This window comes from Chlamydotis macqueenii, chromosome 14, assembly GCF_036417535.1.
Source record: "Chlamydotis macqueenii isolate bChlMac1 chromosome 14, bChlMac1.mat, whole genome shotgun sequence".
Classification (NCBI taxonomy): Eukaryota; Metazoa; Chordata; class Aves; order Otidiformes; family Otididae; genus Chlamydotis; species Chlamydotis macqueenii.
In genome coordinates this window covers 9,680,254-9,701,704 of record NC_141569.1, presented here as the reverse complement: position 1 = coordinate 9,701,704, position 21,451 = coordinate 9,680,254, and the positions used below count along the sequence as shown (strand labels likewise).

Genomic DNA, 21,451 nt, shown 5'->3' with positions numbered 1-21,451 from the left:
AGTTGTACAACATATGCACCCGCTTGTTTGCTCCGAGTCACACTGAAGGTGGAACACATGGATTCATTTTTTTCCCACTGCTACGTGAAACGGCCAGAAGATAGAGATGCCCTCCAAAGCAAAGCTCCATGGATCAAGGTCACCAGACCTCCAAGTAGACACAGGCGATGGATGGCCCCAGTGCTGAAGCTCACTGCTGGAATTGTGTACAAGCACCAGCTTTCCACGCAGAGCTGCATCCGCCTCGGTGGCCACGTGCCAGGCAGGATTTGGCCCTTCCACTGAACTGCGACATTCGAGGTTTTCAACAGCCTTAAGTAACATGACTAGGGAAGAAAAACAAAGGACAGATTGCATTTGCATTTTCATCCACAAAGCCAACAGTGCTCCCTTAAGCCCCAATTCTCTTGAGAGGGGAGTGGCAACAAAGGATTGATTTGCTCTGTAACACCATGCAGAAGAGTAGGGCCAGGCACAAGGATGGGTCCAAATTTCTACCAGCTATGGGCTCCAAACACCCTGCCTGCGGCCTGCTTCGAGCAGGAGAGCATCAGCCAGCTGACAGGAAATGGGATGAGATACAGCAGAACCACAGGATACAGCAGCAAAACACCACTAAGGATGCTGAGAAAGCCCTCAAACCTCTCGAGGCCACCGATGCTCAGAAACTCCTCGCTGTGGCAAAGACTCCAGCTTCCTGGGTTCAGCCTTGCTTCATATATTCTGGTTTCGCTTTTTCTCTCTTTCATTCCTAGTTTCAGCCCCTGGAAGGAGTTCACATTATTAATTTTAACCTTCTGCTCCCTCAGTCTAAATGCACCCAGCTCCTTTGGTTCCCCACAGGACATTCCCACCATACCAGAAGCACGGTCACACTCCCCGGAGAGCATGGCACAGGGAAGCAGTCATCCCCCAACATCCTTTTTAAGCCAAGCAACCAGTATGATTCACAGCAGCAGAAATAACGCAGCTCTGCATGGTGATTCTGCACCAGGTCCCCAGAGCTCTGTTCCAGCTGGGCAAGCCAGGACCAGGGGACCACGACACAGAGGTCCATGGGACACATGTTCTTTAGAAGATATCTTCTGCTCTATATGCTCTTCAGGCACTGAAGAACGATTGAATCTGTAGATCAGTAGCCCTCCTCCTCTTCCCATTCGAGCACTCTTGTCTGAATAATCAATTCCAAATAAGCAATGGGGTTGGGTTGGACAATGAATGAAACCACAAACAGCCTCACCACTACAAGGAACAGGAGCAGAGAAGACACCTACCATCACGTCACAAATTCCACATAAAAAAATATAACGTATTCACTTTTTGAATGTGTTTTTCATCAAACTTGTTTTAAAATATCTATAGATGCTACCATCTAGGCACCAGATTCCAACACACTCTGTTAATTACTTTCACAAGGCAGCTGCCACAAATGAGGTGGTTCAATACGCATGAGTATTCGCCTCGTTTAAAGTCTGCAATCTTGTTAACTGAGCTTGCAAAATAAATGTATGCTGCACGCTTTGTTTAAATTTCCCTTTTTCAAAGCGATGTGTGTGTGCACGGAGGCTGGGAAAGGAAGTCCTGCAAGAGCACAGTCCAGATTTTCCAATAAACTAACACCACCAAACAGCATGCTGCTCTTTCTTTCCTGTCAGATGTAAATATATATAATTTTGGTTTATGCTCTGCAGCAACTATTTAAAACCATATGAACTATGGAAGTCTTCTCAGTGAATAAGATTGTTGAATCGCATCTTCATTTCTACAATGTTGTTATTAACACACAGAACCACAAAAACTACAGCTGTATTAAAACAAAAGCTCCTGACGCTTTCCTAGGGGCAAAAAAAAAACCAACTAAAATCTGGATTTAGTAAGGAAAAGCTTTATTTTAGGGACTTCTACTAGGGAATAACAAACACAAAACTATAAAAAGGTCCCGTGTGAAGTCCTTTAAAGGAAAATTTAGTCTGTTTCAACTATGACTTTGTTTTGGGTCTTTTCTGAATAAACATTCATTTATCAGAATTTGAGACTTGGCCAGACCATAGAAGTGACAGTCTGCTTCTCTGTCGCCCAGAATGATTATTTTTAAACTTTGCTCTCGGACTTTGCCTTTTCAAATTTGCAGGACGGCCCTGGAGCCCTCGACGGCAGAGTCCCCGAGGGGCACGAGCTGTAATCACTTAACATAGGGTTGTGTGGGAAATGTCACTGCAGGGTGACCCCCAGCCACTGCCTGAGGGAGAGGAGTTTCCTTCTTCACTTGGATGATGGGTGGCCGAGATCCCAAGCTCACTTGTTCTCTCTGGACAGGATCAGATCAGTGCATCCTGCAGCAAACACCTGCAAAAGGATCATTTCTCACTGCCCCTTCCAGGTATTGCCTGTGAAAAAAGCTCAGACACAGGCAGCACAAGTGCAGTTGAAGCACGCCAGGCGGGCAGCCCAGGAGAGGTGCCACGGCAACACAGTGTGATACGGCTTCACAGCCGGCACAGCAAATTCAAGGTCCCTTGAATCACTCGAAGCAAGAAGCTCCATTATCCTTCCCCTCTTGGCCCTTCCACGTGCGTGAGCAGCGTTGGTTTGACAAGAACACGTGCAGACGTGTTGGCCTTGCACCATGCCAAAACCCCAGGAGCAAGAGCCTTCCAGGAGCACAAGGCTGACTGCAAGGAGAAAAGCACGCGAGGGAAGAGCATCCCTGCTAATTGCTAATTGCAATTTTGCCTGACCCCCACCAGCAGTGCTCACTGCAGTACCCACCAAAGGGTTTAACACCTCACTGAGGAGAAAAGCAATCAAGAGGCCATTCCCATTTTCCTTATCCCCCAAATGGCTTTAAACATGCCCCGGATTCCTTCAAACAACCCACCCAGCTCCCCTCACCCTCAGGTCAGGTACTGGGCTGTCACCAGGGTAAGGAGGCCAGACAGGAGACAGGACAACTGCACTGATGTCTCAGTACATCCTTCCAAGGGAGCACAGCCACCATACACGCCATGAGAAGCAGCACGACAGCAGCACGCTGCACTGATGCTCCCATGCACTGGGATTTGAGTGCCGTTCATGGGCACACACGTGTTCAAGGGCACGGGGCTGCGTTCGCATCCCCAGCTAAACCCCGACACTCAGCTCAGCACGTGTTCGAGCTGGCACCCGCTACCCAAACCCTACCCAGCGTCTTGCCAGGTCCTTGTCCAGCCCAAGCCCTGCAGTTTGGGGGAATATCATGCGTCCTGCTTCAAATCAGAGCTGCAAAAAAGCACAAAGTTTTTGTCCTGGGCAAAACAACTCTTTTTGTATCAATTACCAAGGTGATGGGTGAACCACGCTGGCCTGAATAGAGCTGGCCTTTCCTACAGCCCCTCCCCACCGCAGGCGTCAATAAGAACTTTGAAACACTGGTTTGATCTCACTTTTCTGGGAAACCGGAATTCATGACTTTCTGCTGTGGCCTCACTGCAGCCAACACAACTGCACCTTTGTCCGGCAAAGAAAAGCCTCTCGCCGATGCAGAGAGGAGGCCGAGCCCCAGCGGTATGGGTCACCAGCCGGTCAGGCCAGTGCAGAGGCGATGGAAGGAAAAAGCCGGCATGCTCCTCCAGCCTCCGCGGGGAACAGCGAGTGGCTGCCCCAGGGATGGAGAGCACATTTATGCTCAGCAATGAGGAGCCAGAGAGCAAAGGTGTAACACGTACGCTTGGCGGTTGACTGGGATTTGCAGCGTGCCAGCAGATACAGTCTAAAGCGAGATGACTCAGCCGTGATTTGCTGCCTCTCCTCTCCTTCTCTTTGCAGGAGGAGGAAGAGAAAAAAAAAAAAAAAAAGAAAAGAAGGTTTTGATTCCACATAATTAACTGGCTTTGTGAATCTGCCTAGTTCTACCGATTCCCTCAAACAAGGCGAGCGCTCCCATTCACTCCAGTGCTGCCCGGGGGAGGCTGCTGCCTGCCCCTCCCTGGGCTCAGCCCCACTGTGAGCTGCGCTGGCTCGTGCTGCCGGGTTTCGGGCCAAGACAAGTACAGGGAAAGGTTAGAGGCGCAGGACTCGAGCCTCCGGTTGAGGAGGGAGCGGGCAGCTGAGCGGCCGGGCTGCACAGCTGGCTGTCAGGAGCTGTGTGCAGCCACTTTCTCCCACTACCCCAGGAGCTTCTGCTCCGGCGCCCCCACACAGCTGCCCCACCATACGTCTTTCTTTTTAAAAAACACCTCTGTCCCAGTTTTTCAGTCTCACTGGGATTATTTGTGCTATGCCCAACTCCACCTGCCTTGTCCCTGTGAGTGGAGGGCGAGCAGTGACCATGCCCAAAACAGATCGTGTCCAGCAATTGGGGTGCACGTCCCAACTGTGGGGATGCAGGTCTGAACAGGAGTGAGGACCTCCCAGCCCCATTATGGGAATGGGAAGGCCCAGAACGGAGGGTGGACGAGTAGCAGCAAGCGACCCCATCTGAGCCCTGTTACGGAACCTGACAGCGACGCAACAGATCCGCCAAGACAAACAGAAGCATACGCAGCTCAGCAAACCTCCTCACGTACATGCTCCTCCAGATCGGATGCATAACCCAGCTACGATGAGTAAGTCTGGGATGGACGTGGCAGGAAGGGGGGCATGTCTGGAGCTGGGGCCAGGCTCAGCCAGGGCTGATAAAGCTACAGGCAGGGCAGGAGAGGAAGAAGGGGTGATAAGGGGTCGGGCAGCAGCAGCCACACCACATCCCTGGATGCAAGGAGAGGGTGACAACCCCCTTCACCCTCCCCTCCATCCCACCTAGAGCCGGCCTGCCCTCTGCTTTCCTTCAACTGTTGCTCACTGCCACAAAACAGCCAGGACAACCTGGAGAAGCCCCTCATCTCCCAAAAGCTCGAGGTGCTCTGCTCCACCAACTGCCACGCTCCAGCCAGAGCGAACACCGCATCCTCACCACCCAAACGCACCAGGAACAGTGTGTCACTGGGTCACCCCAGTCTAAGGCGAACGGGGCAGGGAGAGCATTTTAGTCTTTGATTTCACAGTTGCTGCCAGGATTCACCCACAAGGTCTCCACGGATGCCTGGAAGCACACCAAAGTTTAAATAATAAAAGACAAAAAAAAAAAACCAAACAAAAAACAAACAACAACAAAAAAAAAACAAAACAAAAAAAAAAAAGGGAAAAAAGCACTCCCTTCAAAAACAGACGAACCCACAACAGTTTGGAAGATGCCCCGGAGCACGCAGGACCGCAGGGGACACGAGGGAACACCTTACAGGGGCTGTGGCACTGTCCCGGCCGCAGAAGGAAGGAGCCGGGTGGTCCCTTGCCCCGGGACCCCGCAGCCAACCGGTTTCCCAGCCCCTCTGTCACACGCCGCTCCCTCCCGACAGCGGCGGCACTTCCCGGCGGTCCCCCGGGGGTGCCCTAGGAGCCCCCCCAGCAGAAACCCACCCGCGGCTACTCCCGGGCACCACTCGAGGGGGAGGCAGCGCGTCCCGCCGCTGCGGGGGGAGACACCGGGTGGCCTCCACAGGAGACGCCGGGGGTGGGAGCGCCCAACCCGGCAGCGCTGCCCCCCTCCCGCCCGCCCCCAGGGCCGGGACTCGGCGGGCGCAGCCCGGGACGGCCGTGGGGGAGCGGAGCCAGCCGCGGGCCGGCAGCTCCCGGCCTTTGTTTGCCCAGGGCCGGGCGCGGCGGAGTGGAGCGGGACGCCCCGAGCCGTGCCGAGCCGTGCCACTCACATAGTGCTTGTTGGGGATGCGCCGCTTCTGCACGTCCAGCACCTTCACCTCCGCGATGCTGCGCCTGGGCATGCCTCCGCCTCGGCCCCTCGGCGCCAGCGGCGAAGCGGGAAGCGGCGGCGGCGCTGGGGGGAGGCACTGGCGCGGGCAGAGCGGGACCGGAGCCTGCAGTGCCGCGCCGAGCCCAGCCGAGCCGCCCGCCCGCCCGCTGCCGAGGGCGGGAGGCGGCCCCGGCCCGCCCCGGCCTATCCCGGCCGGCGGGGCGGCCCCACCGCCGCCTGCTTAAAGGGGCGGCCGGCGCTGCCCGTCCCACGCGTGTCAGCCCCAGGCGCGACGGCTGGCTGGGGGTGCGCCGCCCCTCAGTGTCCCCACCCCCGATGGAGTGGGGAAGACAACTCGGCTGTGTCGCTGGGGAGGGCACGGTTTTTCGGAGGGTGCAGCTGGCTGCTTGCACTCCGTGGGGAGGTGGCTGTGGGGGCCGGAGTGGCACCGGGTTCGCCCACCGTGCTCGCCACAGCGGGGCTGTGCGTGGGCTCCGTCACCCGGTTCTGGTTCTTCTCCCTGCTCTTGTCCCGTAACGACCAAGGCGGTACCGACTTGGTCACCGCATCCCTAAAGGATGTGGGGAACGAACTGAGCGGAAAAAGGCGGCTTTGCTGGCTGTTGGCACGGCCAGATCAGCAGAACTGCCTTACACGGGACAACCCACGTACCCCTGGGAGCTCAGCACCGCACCCCCCTCCTCCCTGGCAGCCCACCTCCTCGCTCCACGCTCCGTGACCAGCTCTGCCCTTGGGCAGAGACCCAGCGCTCCTCCACACCAGTGCCACTCACGGCCTCCACCTCCCCAGCAGCTCCTCAACACGTGGCACAACCACAGCTCTCTTCCCGTTGGGCTTTTAATTACATTACAGAGTTACTCCAGGCTTGCACTGATAGGTTATTAGCTTTCATATGAATTTAATTTAATCGTAAACAACTCATCTCCCTCCTTAGCAGCTCCCTAAATGTGGCTCCTTTTTATACCGCTAACTTCACTACAACCACCCCAGAGAATTAATAGAGGTGCAGGCAGGTTGCCAGGGCTTCACTGCCCCCTGCCCTTGCCCTCCCAAAGGGCTCATCTTCATCCTCCTCTCCCTCAGTAAGCCCAAGACTGTGGTGCCCCCGCAGAGATGGCTGCAGGAAGGATGCTAGGTTGCCTGGAGGGGATGCCACACCACCAATGACCTCCTTGGCACCTGCTGGCATGCCACCACAGGACTGGTTCACTTGTGGACCACCTGCAGGTAGCTCCCCTCGCTGCCCCAGCCCTGTTGTCACTCCTCAGTCAGACACACGTTGAAGGTAGGTGGGCAGGCAGCTGTGGAGAGGCTTCTCCCGCCAGGAAAGCCCTGACATTAGTGAGGGATGCTGAAGCTGGACCTTGAAGTGCTAATCAGGAATTGAAGCCTGGGAGAGCACCAACAAGCAGCAGAACTGCAGCTTTTGATGTTGCGTGGAGTGCCCAGGCTTGGGCAGATAGAGCTTTACTGGTTTCAAAAGCCCTGAAAGATGCACAAATCCTCCAAAGGATGGTCAGGAAAACAGCCAAAGCAGCTGTATATCATGTTGGTAAGAGAAGAACTGTACATTGAGGAGCTGTGCAACACTGGAGAAAGTGGATTAAGAGCGGAATGAAACAATTACTGGTCTTCACATGCTGAAAGGAGAAACCAAGGAAGAGAGCAGCTGAGGGCACTGCACCGGAGCAAGGCAGAGGATGTAACCTGAAGAGCTGAGGATTGAAAGGCCAGGCAAGGGGGTCACGGGGATAACAGAAGCAGGTAACTGGATACATAAACCGCAAAAAGAAGCACAGAAAGGTAGTAAAAAAAATGCAATAGATGTTAAATTGCAAGGTGAGGGGAATTAAGTGAGTCAATGGAGTTACAAATGTTACAGCTGCATCCATCCCTCCTGCTTCGGGTGCTGGTTTGTTCTAGTCAGCAGTGACCACGGGACTGCCAGGCATCCGGGGAGAGGGTGGCTGTGCTTGGAACGCTGGACACCTGTATGCAGAGCTGGTCTGATGCAGTCTGGTAACTTAGTTTTACAAGAGCGCACAGACCCTCATGCACTGAAAACAACATAGCCAGGTTGACCATCTTGCTGCCCAGTCGATCTGTACATTAACACAAAGTCCACCATCCAGACACCTTGGGCTCACTACTCATGAACCCTAGGATCAATCTGCGGGGGAAAAAATTTTAAAACCCTGCTGGGAAGAGCAAATTGAGAACATACAATTCAGAGAACATTTTGACCTATACGTGCAGCAGCTATGAAAAGGCTAAACTGTGTTTTCTTGCCAGATTTGTTTGGTCTAGCTTTAGAAGCAGTGATAGCTGCAGCACAGAGAGATGGTGTAGGACAGCAGGGGTGCTGGGCAGGCAGCCGATGAACAGTCAGAGTCCCAGGTGCCACCAGCAGCAAAACCCCAGCACGCAGAACGCCGCACAGCACACCAGCACAGTAAGGACCAGCAGCCAAGCAAACTGTGAGAACTGTGAGCAGGGAAGTCTACCAGGTGGCTCCAAAAAGGAGCCTTACCCCTATTCATGCTTCCGTCCTCTTGTACTGGCCACAAACTCGAGGGTACAGAAATCCTGTCTTCAGGCTGTCACCTTATCACAGAGCCAGGTGGTGGATTTGGTGGGGAAGGGACACAAGTTCTGCCCATTTTTTTCAGGCACAATGCCTGTTCCCTGCCCTCCCTCTTCACAAGGCCCATCCCCAGCCACTGTGGAGCACCGTACTGCTGTGCACCTTCATCAGAGACCCTTGTGCCAGCCTCCTCCTCTCCTGGCAGCCACAGCTGGGGACCCACAAGGGACAGAGCTCCACGCCGTGACACTGTGAAGGACACCTCAGTCCCAAGCTTGAGCCCAGAGGGACACAGACAGTGCTTTGCTTGGGGAAGCTTTGTCTTCACCTCCCCTTCTTAAGGGTACACAAAACCTTTGAGTATTCTCTTACTGGCAAATCCATTTCCCTCTGCCACAAGAGCCCTGCATGGAGATGTATGACATGGAAAGCAAAAGGAGAACATTCAAATGAGCTGTTACAGCATCTCGGACCTATCTGCTCCAGGGACCAGACGTTGGTTTCTTGCTGCCACCCTTCCAGCTCCTTGCTGTGTCCCACCCATGACCACCACATGCTGCTGGGCTGTCAGGCAATTCCTTTATATCTGGTATAAATCATGTGTATCAGACAGCAAGCTCATTACACACAAGCTCTCACATTACTTTATCCATGTCTTCCAGTGTAAACCCACTCCAGGCCTACAAACACTGGCAGGGAGCCAAGCAACTGCACAAAATCCATCAAAACCACTTAAACATCGGCATCGCCCCAGCACCATAACCTGCTTAGAAGGTTTGAAGTGACTCCATCACACCTGGATCCTGACAGCACTGGGCACTGGCAGCAGCAGGACTGCCTACACGTGCTCAGGAACAAGGAAAGGTTAGAGACAATCACAGCTAACGCTGCAAAACAGCTCCTGTGTTTAATTAACAGGTCCAATGAGAGCTGTTGAGATGAGCAGAACACAGCTTTGCAGGCTGACCTGATTGCATCCCAAGGGAGGTACACTGCAAAGGTGGCTGTAGAGCCATAAAGCCTGGCTGGGGTTCTACCTCAGTAATATATCAATGAAACTGTCAAGTGTTTGCTAAGGGAGCTTAATGAGCGTTTTACGATCGACCTGGGAGTCCATGCTTGGCACATACCTTTGGTGGTGTGGCTGCAGGAGCAGCAGACACCTGGCAGCAGCACTTCCTACGATGAGGTTAGGTGGTACAAGGCTACAGGTGCAACTGAGGGGACTTTTGGAATAAACAAGTCATCTCCTGCTGCCCTAACCACAGACTGAAATACTGTTAAGCCAAACAAAGTAACTGCACAGGAGAGCTCACCACCTACTGAAGAATCAAGTTGTCCTCAACCCATGTGCACCCTCCCTCTCTCTGTTGGGATCAGCAGAGCAATTGAAAGCAAGAGGACGAATGACTTCTGAAAAGCCAGCCACCAGCTCAGATGTGCAAATGGGTTTCTGCTTGGCTGTACACAGGCTCCAGCTGTTTGGGCACAGCTGGGCCATCCCTGAGGTCTGTCAGATGCCAGAGACTGAATGGAATGAGAAAGCAGAGCCCCACCGTGAGCCCTGAACTGCAGAGGAATGGCTACCCGCAGTCCTTCTGGCACACAGAGTCCACATTTGCTTCTTGCTTTTAATTTAAGAATTACAAGTGTGTGCCAGGTAACTAAATATTCCCGATCCTCCTCTGTATACAGGACAAACACATCTATCTTCCCCGAGCTCCCTCACAAAAATTAGTCAAAAATGATGTGATACCACAACAGAGGGCAAGTCTTTGCAGCTGAAGCCCAGCAAAGCAGTGGTTACCCACCGCATCACCGGGGCTGGATTGCACTGATCCTCAGCCACCACCAGGAATGATTTTCCACTGCTTTGACCCCAGTATTGCTGGTTTTAGCTGTGTGGCGTGCATGGCAGCAGGGAGATGCAGACGCCGTGGAGGGGGATGCTTGGCCCTCAAATTGGGGCTGGGCTGTCCTGGCACACATGTGCCAGTGGGCAGGGGAACCCTAGAAAACTCTTGAGAACAATACCAGAGGGGGAGATAAAATACTGAAGCACCGATGAGAAGCAGAGATCCAGTGAAAGGTGTGCCATAGTAAATAACAAATCCAGGAAATCAAGCCCCCATTTCAGTGCAAGGGGACAGCTCGGCTCCAGCTCTGCGCTGGTGCAGGCGCATGTGCGTGCCATCTAGTGAACAAGAGAAAGAAGAGCAAACATCACCCCTGCATCCCTTGCAAGCCTGGAAACCAGGCCCAGGGGAGTCCCAGTGGGTGCTCATGAGGGCAGATGGGGTTCCAGGGCAATGTGTCCCTGCCACCCAGCCCCATCCCACCCAGGAAAGGGGCAATAACAAACCCCAGCAGCAAGGCAGAGCCATCAGCCTCTGAAGAAGCTTGGCTTGCTTGAGACCTGGGTAGTTTGACACTTGGAGAATGAAACCAGCTGCCAGGGCAGCAGGAGAACACATAACAGCATTTGGCTTAACACGGTGCAGGTGACTTTTGAAGGACATGCCTGTGGCAGTGCTCACCTCCAGCTGCCCCCCTGCAGCAAGGGAGGGAGAACAGACACAGAGAGAGGAGGAAGGCAGGTAAGGCACAAGCCCCAACTCCATGACTCTCCTTGCCTGCCCTGCTTTTTCTTCCCCAAGAGAGTTTCATTGCCTCCATCATTATAGCACAAATGCTGCAAAAGCCTTTGGGCAGCTCAGAGCCCAGTGCAGAGGAGGTAATGAGGAGACCTGGGAATGGTACAACAGCTACAGCACCAGTAACTTCTCAGGGATGTCATTTCTATTTTTTAAAATTGAGACAGGTTTTTAATTTTGCTCTGTTCAGCACTGCACCAGGGCAGGATGGCAGATAACAATTATTTCTGAAATACACTATTTTCTACATATTTATAAATATAAGTATCCTCATGGCTGAAGCTCCCCTCAGGCACTGCCACAGACATGCAGATGAAGTGAAATGCTCCCATGAAATCCTCTCTCTCTCTGGGGTACATTGAATGAGGTCGTTTTTGACCAGCACATCCCAGGAGATGGTGCAGTCCCAGTACACGTAAACTAAGGAGATGGCCAATTAACGTGTCCTCAGTGACTTCATTTCTTACTGTCTCATGGAGCAAGGAGACCGGCACCCTCATGCTTTGCTCTTGTCCTTCTCTCACCACAGGGTTGTCTGTGTAAACCCCCCCATCCCTTACAGGAACAACTCCCTCTCCCTTTCGCCACCTCACATCTGAACTCACAGCCTGCGATGTTACCTAACCAGGGTGGACACCAGTAGCAAGATTATTTCCCACATGAAACCCAAGATAAAAGTTGGCAGGTTCCAGAGCAACCTTCCAAAAAACTGGGGTCATATCAAAGCTGCCCTTGCACACTGTACGTTCTTGCTTGGCGTAGGGCACCTGGATGAAAGAAATAATGACTTAACTGGCAGGTAAAAATCTCCCAGCACAAAATGAAGACCACAGAGGCCCTGCGGTTGGTTACAGGGATGGTGGAAGATTTTCTGAGCAGCCTGGGGGAGCAAGCAGAGGTCTCCCCCCACACTGCCAGGGGAAGACGAGATCTGTATCTTGGCCTCCTAACGCATTTCCAGGATCCAAGCACTCCCCAGCTGATGGCAGAGTGGGGAGGAGACAGGGGGGCATCCCTACAACGTCCTTGTCCCAAAAAAGCAGAGGAGCAGAAGCATTTGACAGCCAGACAAGCTAGTAAAAAAGGAAGAAAAAGCCACGCACACATGGTTTCCACTCTTCAGACACAGGATGCAATACTCCCTCTTCACCAAGCAGGGTCAGCCGAGCACTATTTTAGCACGCAACGAAGCCAGAGACAACTGCTGCCTCACTTGGGTCTACCAGAGTTTCACCTTCCTAGCGAAGATGTTATCGCCACTGAGCTGCAGCACGCAGCAGAAGTGTTTCTGAAGCAACCAGCTCTATTTTAAAGAGCTGGGAGTTCAGCCTGCTAAGATTCACACGCCAGAACTGGCTCTGGAGGTTTCTGTAAGTCAGCTAAACTCAGACTAGAAGCAAAGCTGGTCTGAGGCCACAGCCCATGATTGTGCAGGAAATCAGACACTTGCCCAAGTTTCTCAGTCTGTTACTTTATTAGAAGGGTCTTTACATCACAGTGATGGCCCCACTGAAGAAACTTTACAAAATATTAAAAAACCTTTTTACTTAAAGCCACATTTTAAAAAATGGCATCCTATCTCCCCTCAAAAATAAGTTCAGTTTATTCATGGTTATTTCTGAACAGGAAACAGCAAAACATCCTCTTTTGAAAGGAGGGGGAAAAAATAACCACTCTGTAAACATGACAATCAGATGATGTGACCCACTGCCCTCTTTCTTCTAGGGGAGGGACATGGTACCAGAGTGCTGGCACACCCAGAGAGTGAACAGTGAACAGGGAAAGGGCAGGGGACAAAACCATTCCCACCGTTAGCAAAAGTATGTTGCTAGCTCCAGGCTGGGCTGGAGAAAGGGACAACTGATTTACCATGGGGCATCACATCAGCTCTTTAAAGGCCCCCCAAAACAGTCTCCTTCCTTATGGCTGCACAATATCCAGAGGGAGCTGACACTCCCTGGGCTGGCCAAGGCAGCAAAGCCCTTCAGCTGGAGAAGTACATTATGAACAGTGTGCTGCAGGACATCCTTCTGCAAGTCACATGTAACACGTGAAAGGATAGGCACCAGGCTTCTGTGACAACAACTATTTCATAGACTAGCTCCAGCCTGACCCCAGTGGGACCAGGAACAAAACCGCTGGGGCTGCCATAACACACTTATAATGCCGTTAAAAGGCTCAAACCAGCACACTGTCTTGGTTCAGGAACAACCCTCTACATCCATCCATTTCACATCAGCTCACAACCTGGCATTATCAAATCTGGAAGGCACAGTCAATGCTTTTGGAGACGGGACAGGCAGTCTTCCTAGGAGGACAGGCTCGTTGCTGAAGAGCTGCTATGCAGTCTGCTTGAAGGGTCCCAGCCCTTAGGTGTCCATCTAGGCTACGTTTATCAATAAAGACATTAATGGTGGGGATTCAGAAGAAACTTGGAATGACCCAAATGGATGTAGTCTTAGTTTTCAGGAAGCTTATAAATATGTATTATGAACTCTAAATGGGCAGTAAATGCACTCCTCAGATAATGAGGTGTTAAACATCTGGGGGCTGACTCCTTCAGCTAGGTACCTAGAAGTGTAGCACATCAATTATCACCTTTTCCTGAAATGCCACTATGTCTCTAAATCAACAGAAGAGACTTTACAATAACAATTTTTTTTTTTTAAAGCAGAGACATTTTTTTCTTGCTAGGGAAGCAGGCTTAAAACAATGTTGTCCAGACATCAACTGAGAGAAAAACTTAAGTGCTACCTTACACTTTTTGATGTGTAAAGAAGGTGGTGCTTCTCAGTGTGTTCTCTGTCTCCCTACCCAGGTCTGCGCTCCAGGTCCTACCCAGCAGCTCAGCCAAGCACTGCCTCGTGCAGGTGGAGGAAGGCAGCGCAACCGAGACACATTGCCATGGAGCGGAAAGGACAGAGGGCTGGACCTGCAGCTGCTCTGCTGCGTGACTCCAAGCTGAAAGCCAGGAGAGTCATCCAAGAAACTGTGGCAAACCATAAGGAGATGAGATATCAGTGGAGAAAGCAATGCTGAGAGTAAAAAGCCACTGTGACCTGTTTGTATCTCCTCTTCCTTTGCATCCCTTGTTTCAAGACTCTCTCATTACTTCCAAATGATGTTTTGCAGCCCAAAACCCTGACTGCAGAGCAGCCACATGGCTTAAAAAAAAAAAAAAAAAAAACACAAAAAAAAACAAGACAAAAAAAAAACCAAAAAACAAACCTCAGGCACATGTGTGTTCATGAGAACTCTGGCAATAACACCTTTCAGCCCCTCACTTGTCCTGACCAGAAGGCACGTGACACCTCACTGTGTCACTGCAGGACTGAGCGCCGCTGCAAACCTCCCCCTCTGCACACGCACATACACTTCTTTAAGAGACAAAAGCCTGCAGCCAGCTGAACAGTTTAATTATGCCATAGTCCAGACTCTGATAAGACAGTGTTAACCTAGGTGTCAGATGGACTGCGGTGACGGCAATCATGGCAAATGAAGAAGCAGAAGCATCTTTGGAAGGATGTCCAGCTGGTCCCCTTTCTGCATAGTCTGTACAAGGAGGAAGAGGAAAGAAAAAACCCAAGCCTCCCTCCTCAAAGAAAGAAAAAATCCTTATCATTGTCTCTCCCATGAGCAAAAAGGGGCCACAGTAGGTAGAAATAAATCTAAGGCAAGTGTGGAGGCCACAAGGCCAAGATTAGTCTAAGACAACACCAAAGCTGCTCCGGCCCAGACTATTCCTTACAGAGGACTGGGAGGAGGAGCAGCAATAGTGGAAAGAGGCTGATAACCACTGTGCAGAGGGCAGGAGCCACTACCTGTTTCTCCTGTTCAGAGCAGTTACTGCTTCAGTCTTTGCTGACAAGCCCGGTGAGCACCAGGCTCACGTCAGAGGCAACTCATCCAACTAACAGTGCAAGTACGATTGCGGAAAGAGTCCTGCTCGGCTTCCCAGCTCCTGGAAAGGCCATCAAAACTTCCAGACAGCATCCCCCAGTGCAAGACAGAGGCCACGTCTATCCCAGACAGAGCGAAGGGACAGGAGGGTGCTGTTGTGAGAAGAGGCTGCTGAGAGAGTCTTCCAAGTCCAAGTTGTCCACCTGCAGCCCAGGAGGACATAGGAAGTACCAGCTGGTGGCCTGCCAGCTGTGAGGTGTTACGAGTTCTCTGCAGAGCTGAATGGGACAAACTTGGCATGTTTGGTTGGGGATGCTGGGGTCTGTCCATCAGCCTCCTCACTCAGCTTGAAGAACATCTCCTGCTCACGCTTCTTCTGGTTCAGCTCATCCTCCAGGGCCTTAAGCAGAAGGGAACACACACACAAGAGATGTATTTGAGATTGTACTGGAGCTACACTGTCCCCTCCAACCAGCCAAGCAGGACACCCTGCTCAGGCAGAGGAGGTACTACCTTCTTCCGTGGTCTCAGCTTGTCCCGCCACTCCTTCATGTGCAGGTTGTGGTTCTCATCCAAGGACTTAAGCTTCTGGGTTTCATGCTCAATCAAGAGGTGACACTTTTCATTCTAAACGTAGATCACAAAACAAAACACCCACTAAGTAGCTGGGACTGTAAATCCTGTGGTCAAACAAGACTTGCATTGGCCAGAGACATTCAGAGCTCTGAGCTCCAGGGTATATTTAAACAGCCACAAAAACCCCTCAAGGCAGAGCAGGAGGACATTAGTTACAGTGCTCTGCAGCCACTTCTTATGACATGCTCCTTGTGCTCTGGAACAGAAACAGCACAGAGACAGCTCTGAGAAGCTGAGCCACAAGGGATGGGTACCTGCAGCTGCTGGAGCTCGCTTGTGTTGCTCTCGCATTGGGCCTGCATGTCCTTCATCTGCGTCTCATGCTTCTGCTGCTGGTGCAGCCGCTCTGCTTTTTGCCTCTTCTCTTCCTGCTGAGCAAACTAGAAGAGAGAAAAGCAGGTCCCCGTGTAGGCAGTGTTGCTCTGATCTCTCATGCTGGTGAGACTAGCTGACTAGCCAGCTGACACTATTATATAGGAGAGAAGGAAAAGCCCCAAGGATGCTTCCCAGTACTAGTCATAATGGAAACAGTGCTGAAAACCACATCTGACGCCATAAAAGCAAAGATCTCTGACTCCCTGCAATGCATTAGAAATTTGGGAACAGTTGCCTTTTTCTGACTTCCCTTCTGCCATTAGACCAGCAAAGTACTTCACCCCCCAGCCAAGCCTCAACCCCAGTGCCCTTTGCAGGACCTGACCTGTTTTATCTTCTCCCGCTGCTCAGATGCGCTTCCGCTGGAGTGGATGTGAAGGCTCTTCTTGTACATAGCCATGCGTGTCTTCCCTTCGCTCCGCTGGATTTTGGGCAGCCGGGCTTTCTCCTGCTGCTGCCGAATTTTCAGCTGCTCTAACATCCGCTGGTTGTATCGCTGCATTTGCTCCCTTTCCTGCAATAGCAGAGGGACAGGTATCAGAGGAGGAGAGGCACCTCAGGCCAACAAGAAAGTGCTGAGGAGACCAAAGAAAGCTGACGAGCAGATTTGGGAGTTGAACAGGGGTGTCTGGTGACAGAAATCTCCAAGGGGACAAGAGGGCAGCTATTGAATATGCTGTGAAAGCAGAGAAGGGGGCTGGAAGGAAGCAGAAGTGACCATGAGATGTGCTAGTCTTCACTCGCTGCCCTGGGAATCACCATCCCACATACCAGGCAGTGACAGATTTCCAGAAAAGCCCCCAAAATTCTCAACTGCTTCTTGTACGTTAAATGCATGCAGCACAGGATACACATGCCAAGCAAGCAGGCTGATCCAAGCGTTACTCTGGTCCCTTTTCACTAATAATGACCAAATCCCTTAACTCCTAACCCACCCTCCACCCCCCCACTTACAGCCTGGAAGGAAAACATCCCTTTTGGGGACAACCCACCCTTGCTGACCCGCACTGGTATAGGAAGGCGCTAACTCTTCACCTTCTCATGCTTCCGGAGCAACTCATGCCTCTGGAGGAAATACTGGTCCTTTAGCTGCTGCTTGACAAGCTGGTGTTTCTCCTGTTGCTGATGCTCTTCAAGATCCCAGATGCACGCCTCCCGCTCTGAGGAAGGGAAAAGGGTCAGGAGACAACCCACCCTGGCCCCCAGCTTGGTCACACACAGCACCCCAAGCACAAGTGATCCCTACACACAGGAGCAGCAGAGCAGATGTGGGGGATGATCATTCACCTCCTGTTTTCCAAGAGAAATTGGTTGCAAACTATATCAGAGAATCATTTCTTGCAATTATGAAACCTAATTGGTTCATATTTGTAAAGCGCTTTGAAGATTAAAGTGCTAAGTATTATTATTGTTAAACATTTAGACAGGATCTGGCAAGGCTGTTTTTTCTGAATCCTAGCCTGCCAGCTTGCAACTCTGTCACGGCATCTGTTGCGTGGGAAGATCCAGTGTTGGATAAACCCATCGTTACAGCATTTGCTTTCCTCCTTTACAGCCTTTGCCACCCACCTCTCATGAGTTGCTGCTTTTTGTTCAGGCACTCGCGTTCCTTGTCGCAGATCTCTTTTTTGTTCTGAGTGGTTATATTCTTCATAGCTAGCTCTAGATCCTCCTTCTGCTTGGCCAAAAACTCCTGTTCCTGGAAGAAAACAGCAGTACCACCATGAGCCCTCCTTCTGCTGCAACTTGAAAAGCATCTGGTGGTATTTTAAAGCCTGCCAATCCCTCAAGGATGAAGGATGCTTCTGTCTACTACGCACTTCTCAATCTTGGAGTTGTGGCAATCTTCTCTCAGCCTTACCATGGTTTGTTTTTTCTGGGCAAAGTCATCCATCTTCACCTTCATGCTCCCTTTGCGCTGTTGCCGTGGCAGCTTCTCAACTTCATTCTTGACCTTTGGAGAGGGAAATCAGATTTACCAGCAGGTAACTTTAGACAAAGAACAACCTCACCAAATGTCGCTAAATAGATGGACGTCAGGAAACACGCAAATAACCAAAGAAAAGCAAGAGCTTCCTGTTAAAACACCAACAACTGCTTCCCTCTCAAGTTCTGCTGTGGAGAAATGCTGAAGCTTTCCTGGAAGAAAGAGATGCAGGAAACCAGCTTTCCTCCATCCTATCCCCCTTTTTACCTCCTTCTTCATCTGCTTCAGCTGCTCCAGGAATTTGACGTGGTCCCGCTCCTGCTCCAGGCGAATGCGCTTGGCCTCCTCCCGCCGGCGCAGCGAGTGATCTTGTTCCATCTTCTCAATCTGCTGCTTCTGCTGCCGTTCAAGGTTTTCCAGTTCAGTGTCATAGAACTTCTTCTTTGCCTGTACGGGTAGGGAACAGAAGTCAACCTCAGCCTCCTCTAAGCTTCATTTCCTTCCAAAAGTTTAAAAGAAAAAAAAAAAAAAAACAAAAGGAAGAAAAGTCCTTGCATGAATTGAGTCTCTTTACAGAACAGAGAGAAGAGAAATTTCCAAGTAATGATCCGTGAAGTGCACAGGGCAGAGGCAACTATAGCATGAGCACAAGGCATTTCTGAATTTTTCTAGCATGTTTCAACCCTTTCTTTTTGCTTATGTCCTGATCTACGGCATCCCACTGGGATTCATTGCTCTGGGAAAATATTAGCAGGCAGTGAAGCTCAAGTGTAACAGCTCCTTCTCTGCAAACTAGGATTTCCCAGTTTGAGTGTGCTGCGCTCCAACAGCGCCCCTGTGTCCGGTCTCTCCCTCCCTGTGAGCAGCAGGGATGGAGCACATGGGTATCAATGCAAGGGGGTTGCAAACTGCCCCAGGGAAAGGGCAAAGGAAGCAGGTTTGGGGCTGTTGCACATCATGTTGTACGGTGAATAAATCTCACATATTACAGGTGACTTCTAAGATGGGAATTCACAGATGTGGCATGTCAAGATTTTAGAAATGTAACAGAACATGCGAATAAATGATAGATCCCAGCCCACCGCGTGGGAATGGGGTTACCAGGCGCACATACTAGGTGAATTAATAAAGAGGTATTTAAAAAGATGGTTCATAAAAGCTTTAAAGGAACTTACCTACAAAATTATCTTACTTCAACATAAACTGCCCACAGAGGGACTAGGTATACAAGCTTAGTTTATCTTTATTCAATTTATACTCAAACTTGCTAGTTTTCCTGCTCTCACATTCTGTTCACACTGCTTTCTTATTTAAAGGGCTTTTTTCTTCCAAATACAACAGCACTATAAACTGTTTCTCACAGTAGTCGTGAACAGACATACAAGAAATGATTGTTCAAGGGGGAGAAGTCCAGAACAACCCTTCCCCTGCTACACCACTCCAGGCAACGGCAGTCGGCGCTTCCCAAGCTGCAGGCTGCGTGTGCCTAATGCCCACACAAAAGGCTTTGTCCTTCACAAACACACCCCATCCCTCAATCCCAAAGGGGTTCCTTGGTGGTCCTGCTCCCTCTGGACATGATGCCCAGGACTGCTGCAACCCAGAGAGCACCACCCCACATAAGGGTGTGCGGGGTATCTGCAGGGGAGAAGTCAAACTAGCAGACACCAGGAGCTTCCCCTTCCCTCCCCGCGTACCGTCATTTCTTGCTCGAAGCGCCTGAGCATCTGCTCCAGCTGCAGCTGGTGCTTGCTGTTGAGCTGGGCCTGGTTCCGGTGCTCCTCCTTCTGAAGGAGACGCAGCTCTCGAAGTTCCTGGCGCCTGCAGAGGGTTAAAACGGAGAGGGGGAGAGAAATACAGAGTCAGACAAGTTCAGAGGTGCTGAGCAGAGATGGCAGAATCAACAACCAGATCATTTAATCAGGGAATGAAAGCCGCAGGGCCATCCCATAGCACCCTGCCACTTGCTTTGAGCGCGGGCAGGAGGCAAATGCCACCTGACTGACGGCTCTCAGGCTCCTTAACACCAGAGCACTTCGAGGAAGCAGGATGCTAATTACGTTAACTGTTGGCAAACTGTCAGCTTTCACCAGTGAGGCCTATTAGCGCTCACAGCTTCTGAAACAAACCCTGTCAAAGCTCCTAGGGTGATGCTGCAGGCACCGGTCTCCCAGCCAGCATCCAAAACACCTGGTTCTGCCAGCTGGGTTAGCACACACTGGTCTTCAAAACACAGCTCAGGTCAAGCTGGTGTTGCCTTGGCCTGGCTTCTGTGCTTCTCATCCCTTCGTGCCCACACCTGGGTGACAAAAAGGGCAGTTCTCCCAAATTCTGACCCACCTACCACTATGTTGCATCCTCACCCAGTTACCCAGCTTCACATCCAGTAAAAGGAAGCCTCTGCTCAGATGGTTGCATTTGAGCCTGTTTGCCATGTTTGTGCCTGACCAAGCTGGAAACCACTGATGTACCACACACAAGGACCAGCAGCAGCAGTTTTGCTGTGCACAGTCCCCACCGTGACCTCTGCCGCTGTGCATCAGCCTTGCACATCGAGAACAACCCTCTCTGGGGGCCTCCCTGGGAAAAGCACTTTGGAACGATTTCTTCTTTCAAAACAAACTCAAGCCCCATTAAATCAACTAGCGTAATATGATGCACTCTCTTCTGAGTTCACCTTCAAATCAATACCTCGGTGTGTTCCAAAAAGCCAGAAACAAGCCCCTTACGTGCAAATCAAGATGGGAGGAGAGTTGATCGCGCCCACTAGCTAGTCCCAAGGGAATAACTGCTTCTCCCAAAAGGTGTTCAGGGACTTGATGCTTTCCAGCCCAAGCCTCTCCATCCCTTCCCCCACCTCACAGATGGAACACGCACTATTTAAAAATTCAGGGATGGCATCATAGCTGAGAGTGGACCAGGAGAAAGCAGCTGTGCCTGCAAATTCCCTGTACACTAGTATGGACACTACTATGCACTTCTCACACACCCACACACACACAAAAAAAAGTCTGGCTAATGAGCTTCTGCATAGATCTGATATTAGGGCTCAGGAATCAGGCTGCCGCAGGGACACAGTGCTTGGGACAGGTTATATGGTCAGGGAGTCCCTCAGAGCAGCACAACAGAGCCTAGAATAGGGCACCAAGCAAAACAATTTGTATTTTAATTATTTTAAGGGCCTTTTAATTTCAGCGTTGCTACTGACGGTAACAGAGCTAGAAACAGCACCTTCTCTCCCTGAGAGAGGTTCACAGAGGTTTGAAAGCTGTAAGGTCTGCAAAGGAGTCATAAAGGCTTAAGCAAGGAGGCTACACCCATGAATATTAAGTGATGCTCAAGGAATTTACAACTCCCTTGGCCTTTCTGTTAATGAAGTCTGAGCAAATACAACAACAAAAGGAAGAGAAGCATCTTGAGAAGATTTCTGTGCCTGTTTCCACCAAGCCAGCATTCTGGAGACACATTCCATCCCCAGAGGACAGAGCCAGCCGCAGCACAAGCTATGCTCGCCTCGCTGCATCTTAGCCCCGAGATACATCCCTCGTTCCCCTGCGTGCAAACAGAGCTCAGCTTATGTGGTACAGCAA

At 51.2% G+C, this 21,451-nt stretch overlaps 2 protein-coding genes and 1 long non-coding RNA gene across 3 annotated transcripts in view; all 3 read right to left on the bottom strand.

The window, feature by feature from the left end:
- The window catches only part of SH3PXD2B (SH3 and PX domains 2B), a 74,184-nt gene extending 68,269 nt beyond the window's left edge, over positions 1 to 5,915 (bottom strand). Inside the window, exon 1 of the mRNA XM_086759136.1 lies at positions 5,724 to 5,915. Within this exon, the coding sequence (XP_086615262.1) occupies positions 5,724 to 5,795 (72 nt within the window). The 5' untranslated portion in view covers positions 5,796 to 5,915. The remainder of the gene's footprint in view (positions 1 to 5,723) is intronic.
- On the bottom strand, positions 1,866 to 4,659 carry LOC147598970 (uncharacterized). The gene is made up of 3 exons (XR_015260136.1): positions 4,545 to 4,659; positions 3,705 to 3,796; positions 1,866 to 2,346 (listed from the first exon to the last, which is right to left on the bottom strand). It is a non-coding gene; the product is annotated as an uncharacterized LOC147598970 (long non-coding RNA).
- An 8,308-nt stretch (positions 5,916 to 14,223) lies between the features above and the next one.
- STK10 (serine/threonine kinase 10) overlaps positions 14,224 to 21,451 on the bottom strand; it is a 47,869-nt gene continuing 40,641 nt past the window's right edge. The window contains exons 11-19 of the mRNA XM_086759005.1: positions 19,559 to 19,682; positions 18,129 to 18,308; positions 17,796 to 17,888; positions 17,504 to 17,633; positions 16,970 to 17,094; positions 16,260 to 16,448; positions 15,814 to 15,939; positions 15,437 to 15,550; positions 14,224 to 15,323 (exon numbers count right to left, since the gene is read on the bottom strand). Of these exons, the coding sequence (XP_086615131.1) occupies positions 15,183 to 15,323; positions 15,437 to 15,550; positions 15,814 to 15,939; positions 16,260 to 16,448; positions 16,970 to 17,094; positions 17,504 to 17,633; positions 17,796 to 17,888; positions 18,129 to 18,308; positions 19,559 to 19,682 (1,222 nt within the window). The 3' untranslated portion in view covers positions 14,224 to 15,182. The remainder of the gene's footprint in view (positions 15,324 to 15,436; positions 15,551 to 15,813; positions 15,940 to 16,259; positions 16,449 to 16,969; positions 17,095 to 17,503; positions 17,634 to 17,795; positions 17,889 to 18,128; positions 18,309 to 19,558; positions 19,683 to 21,451) is intronic.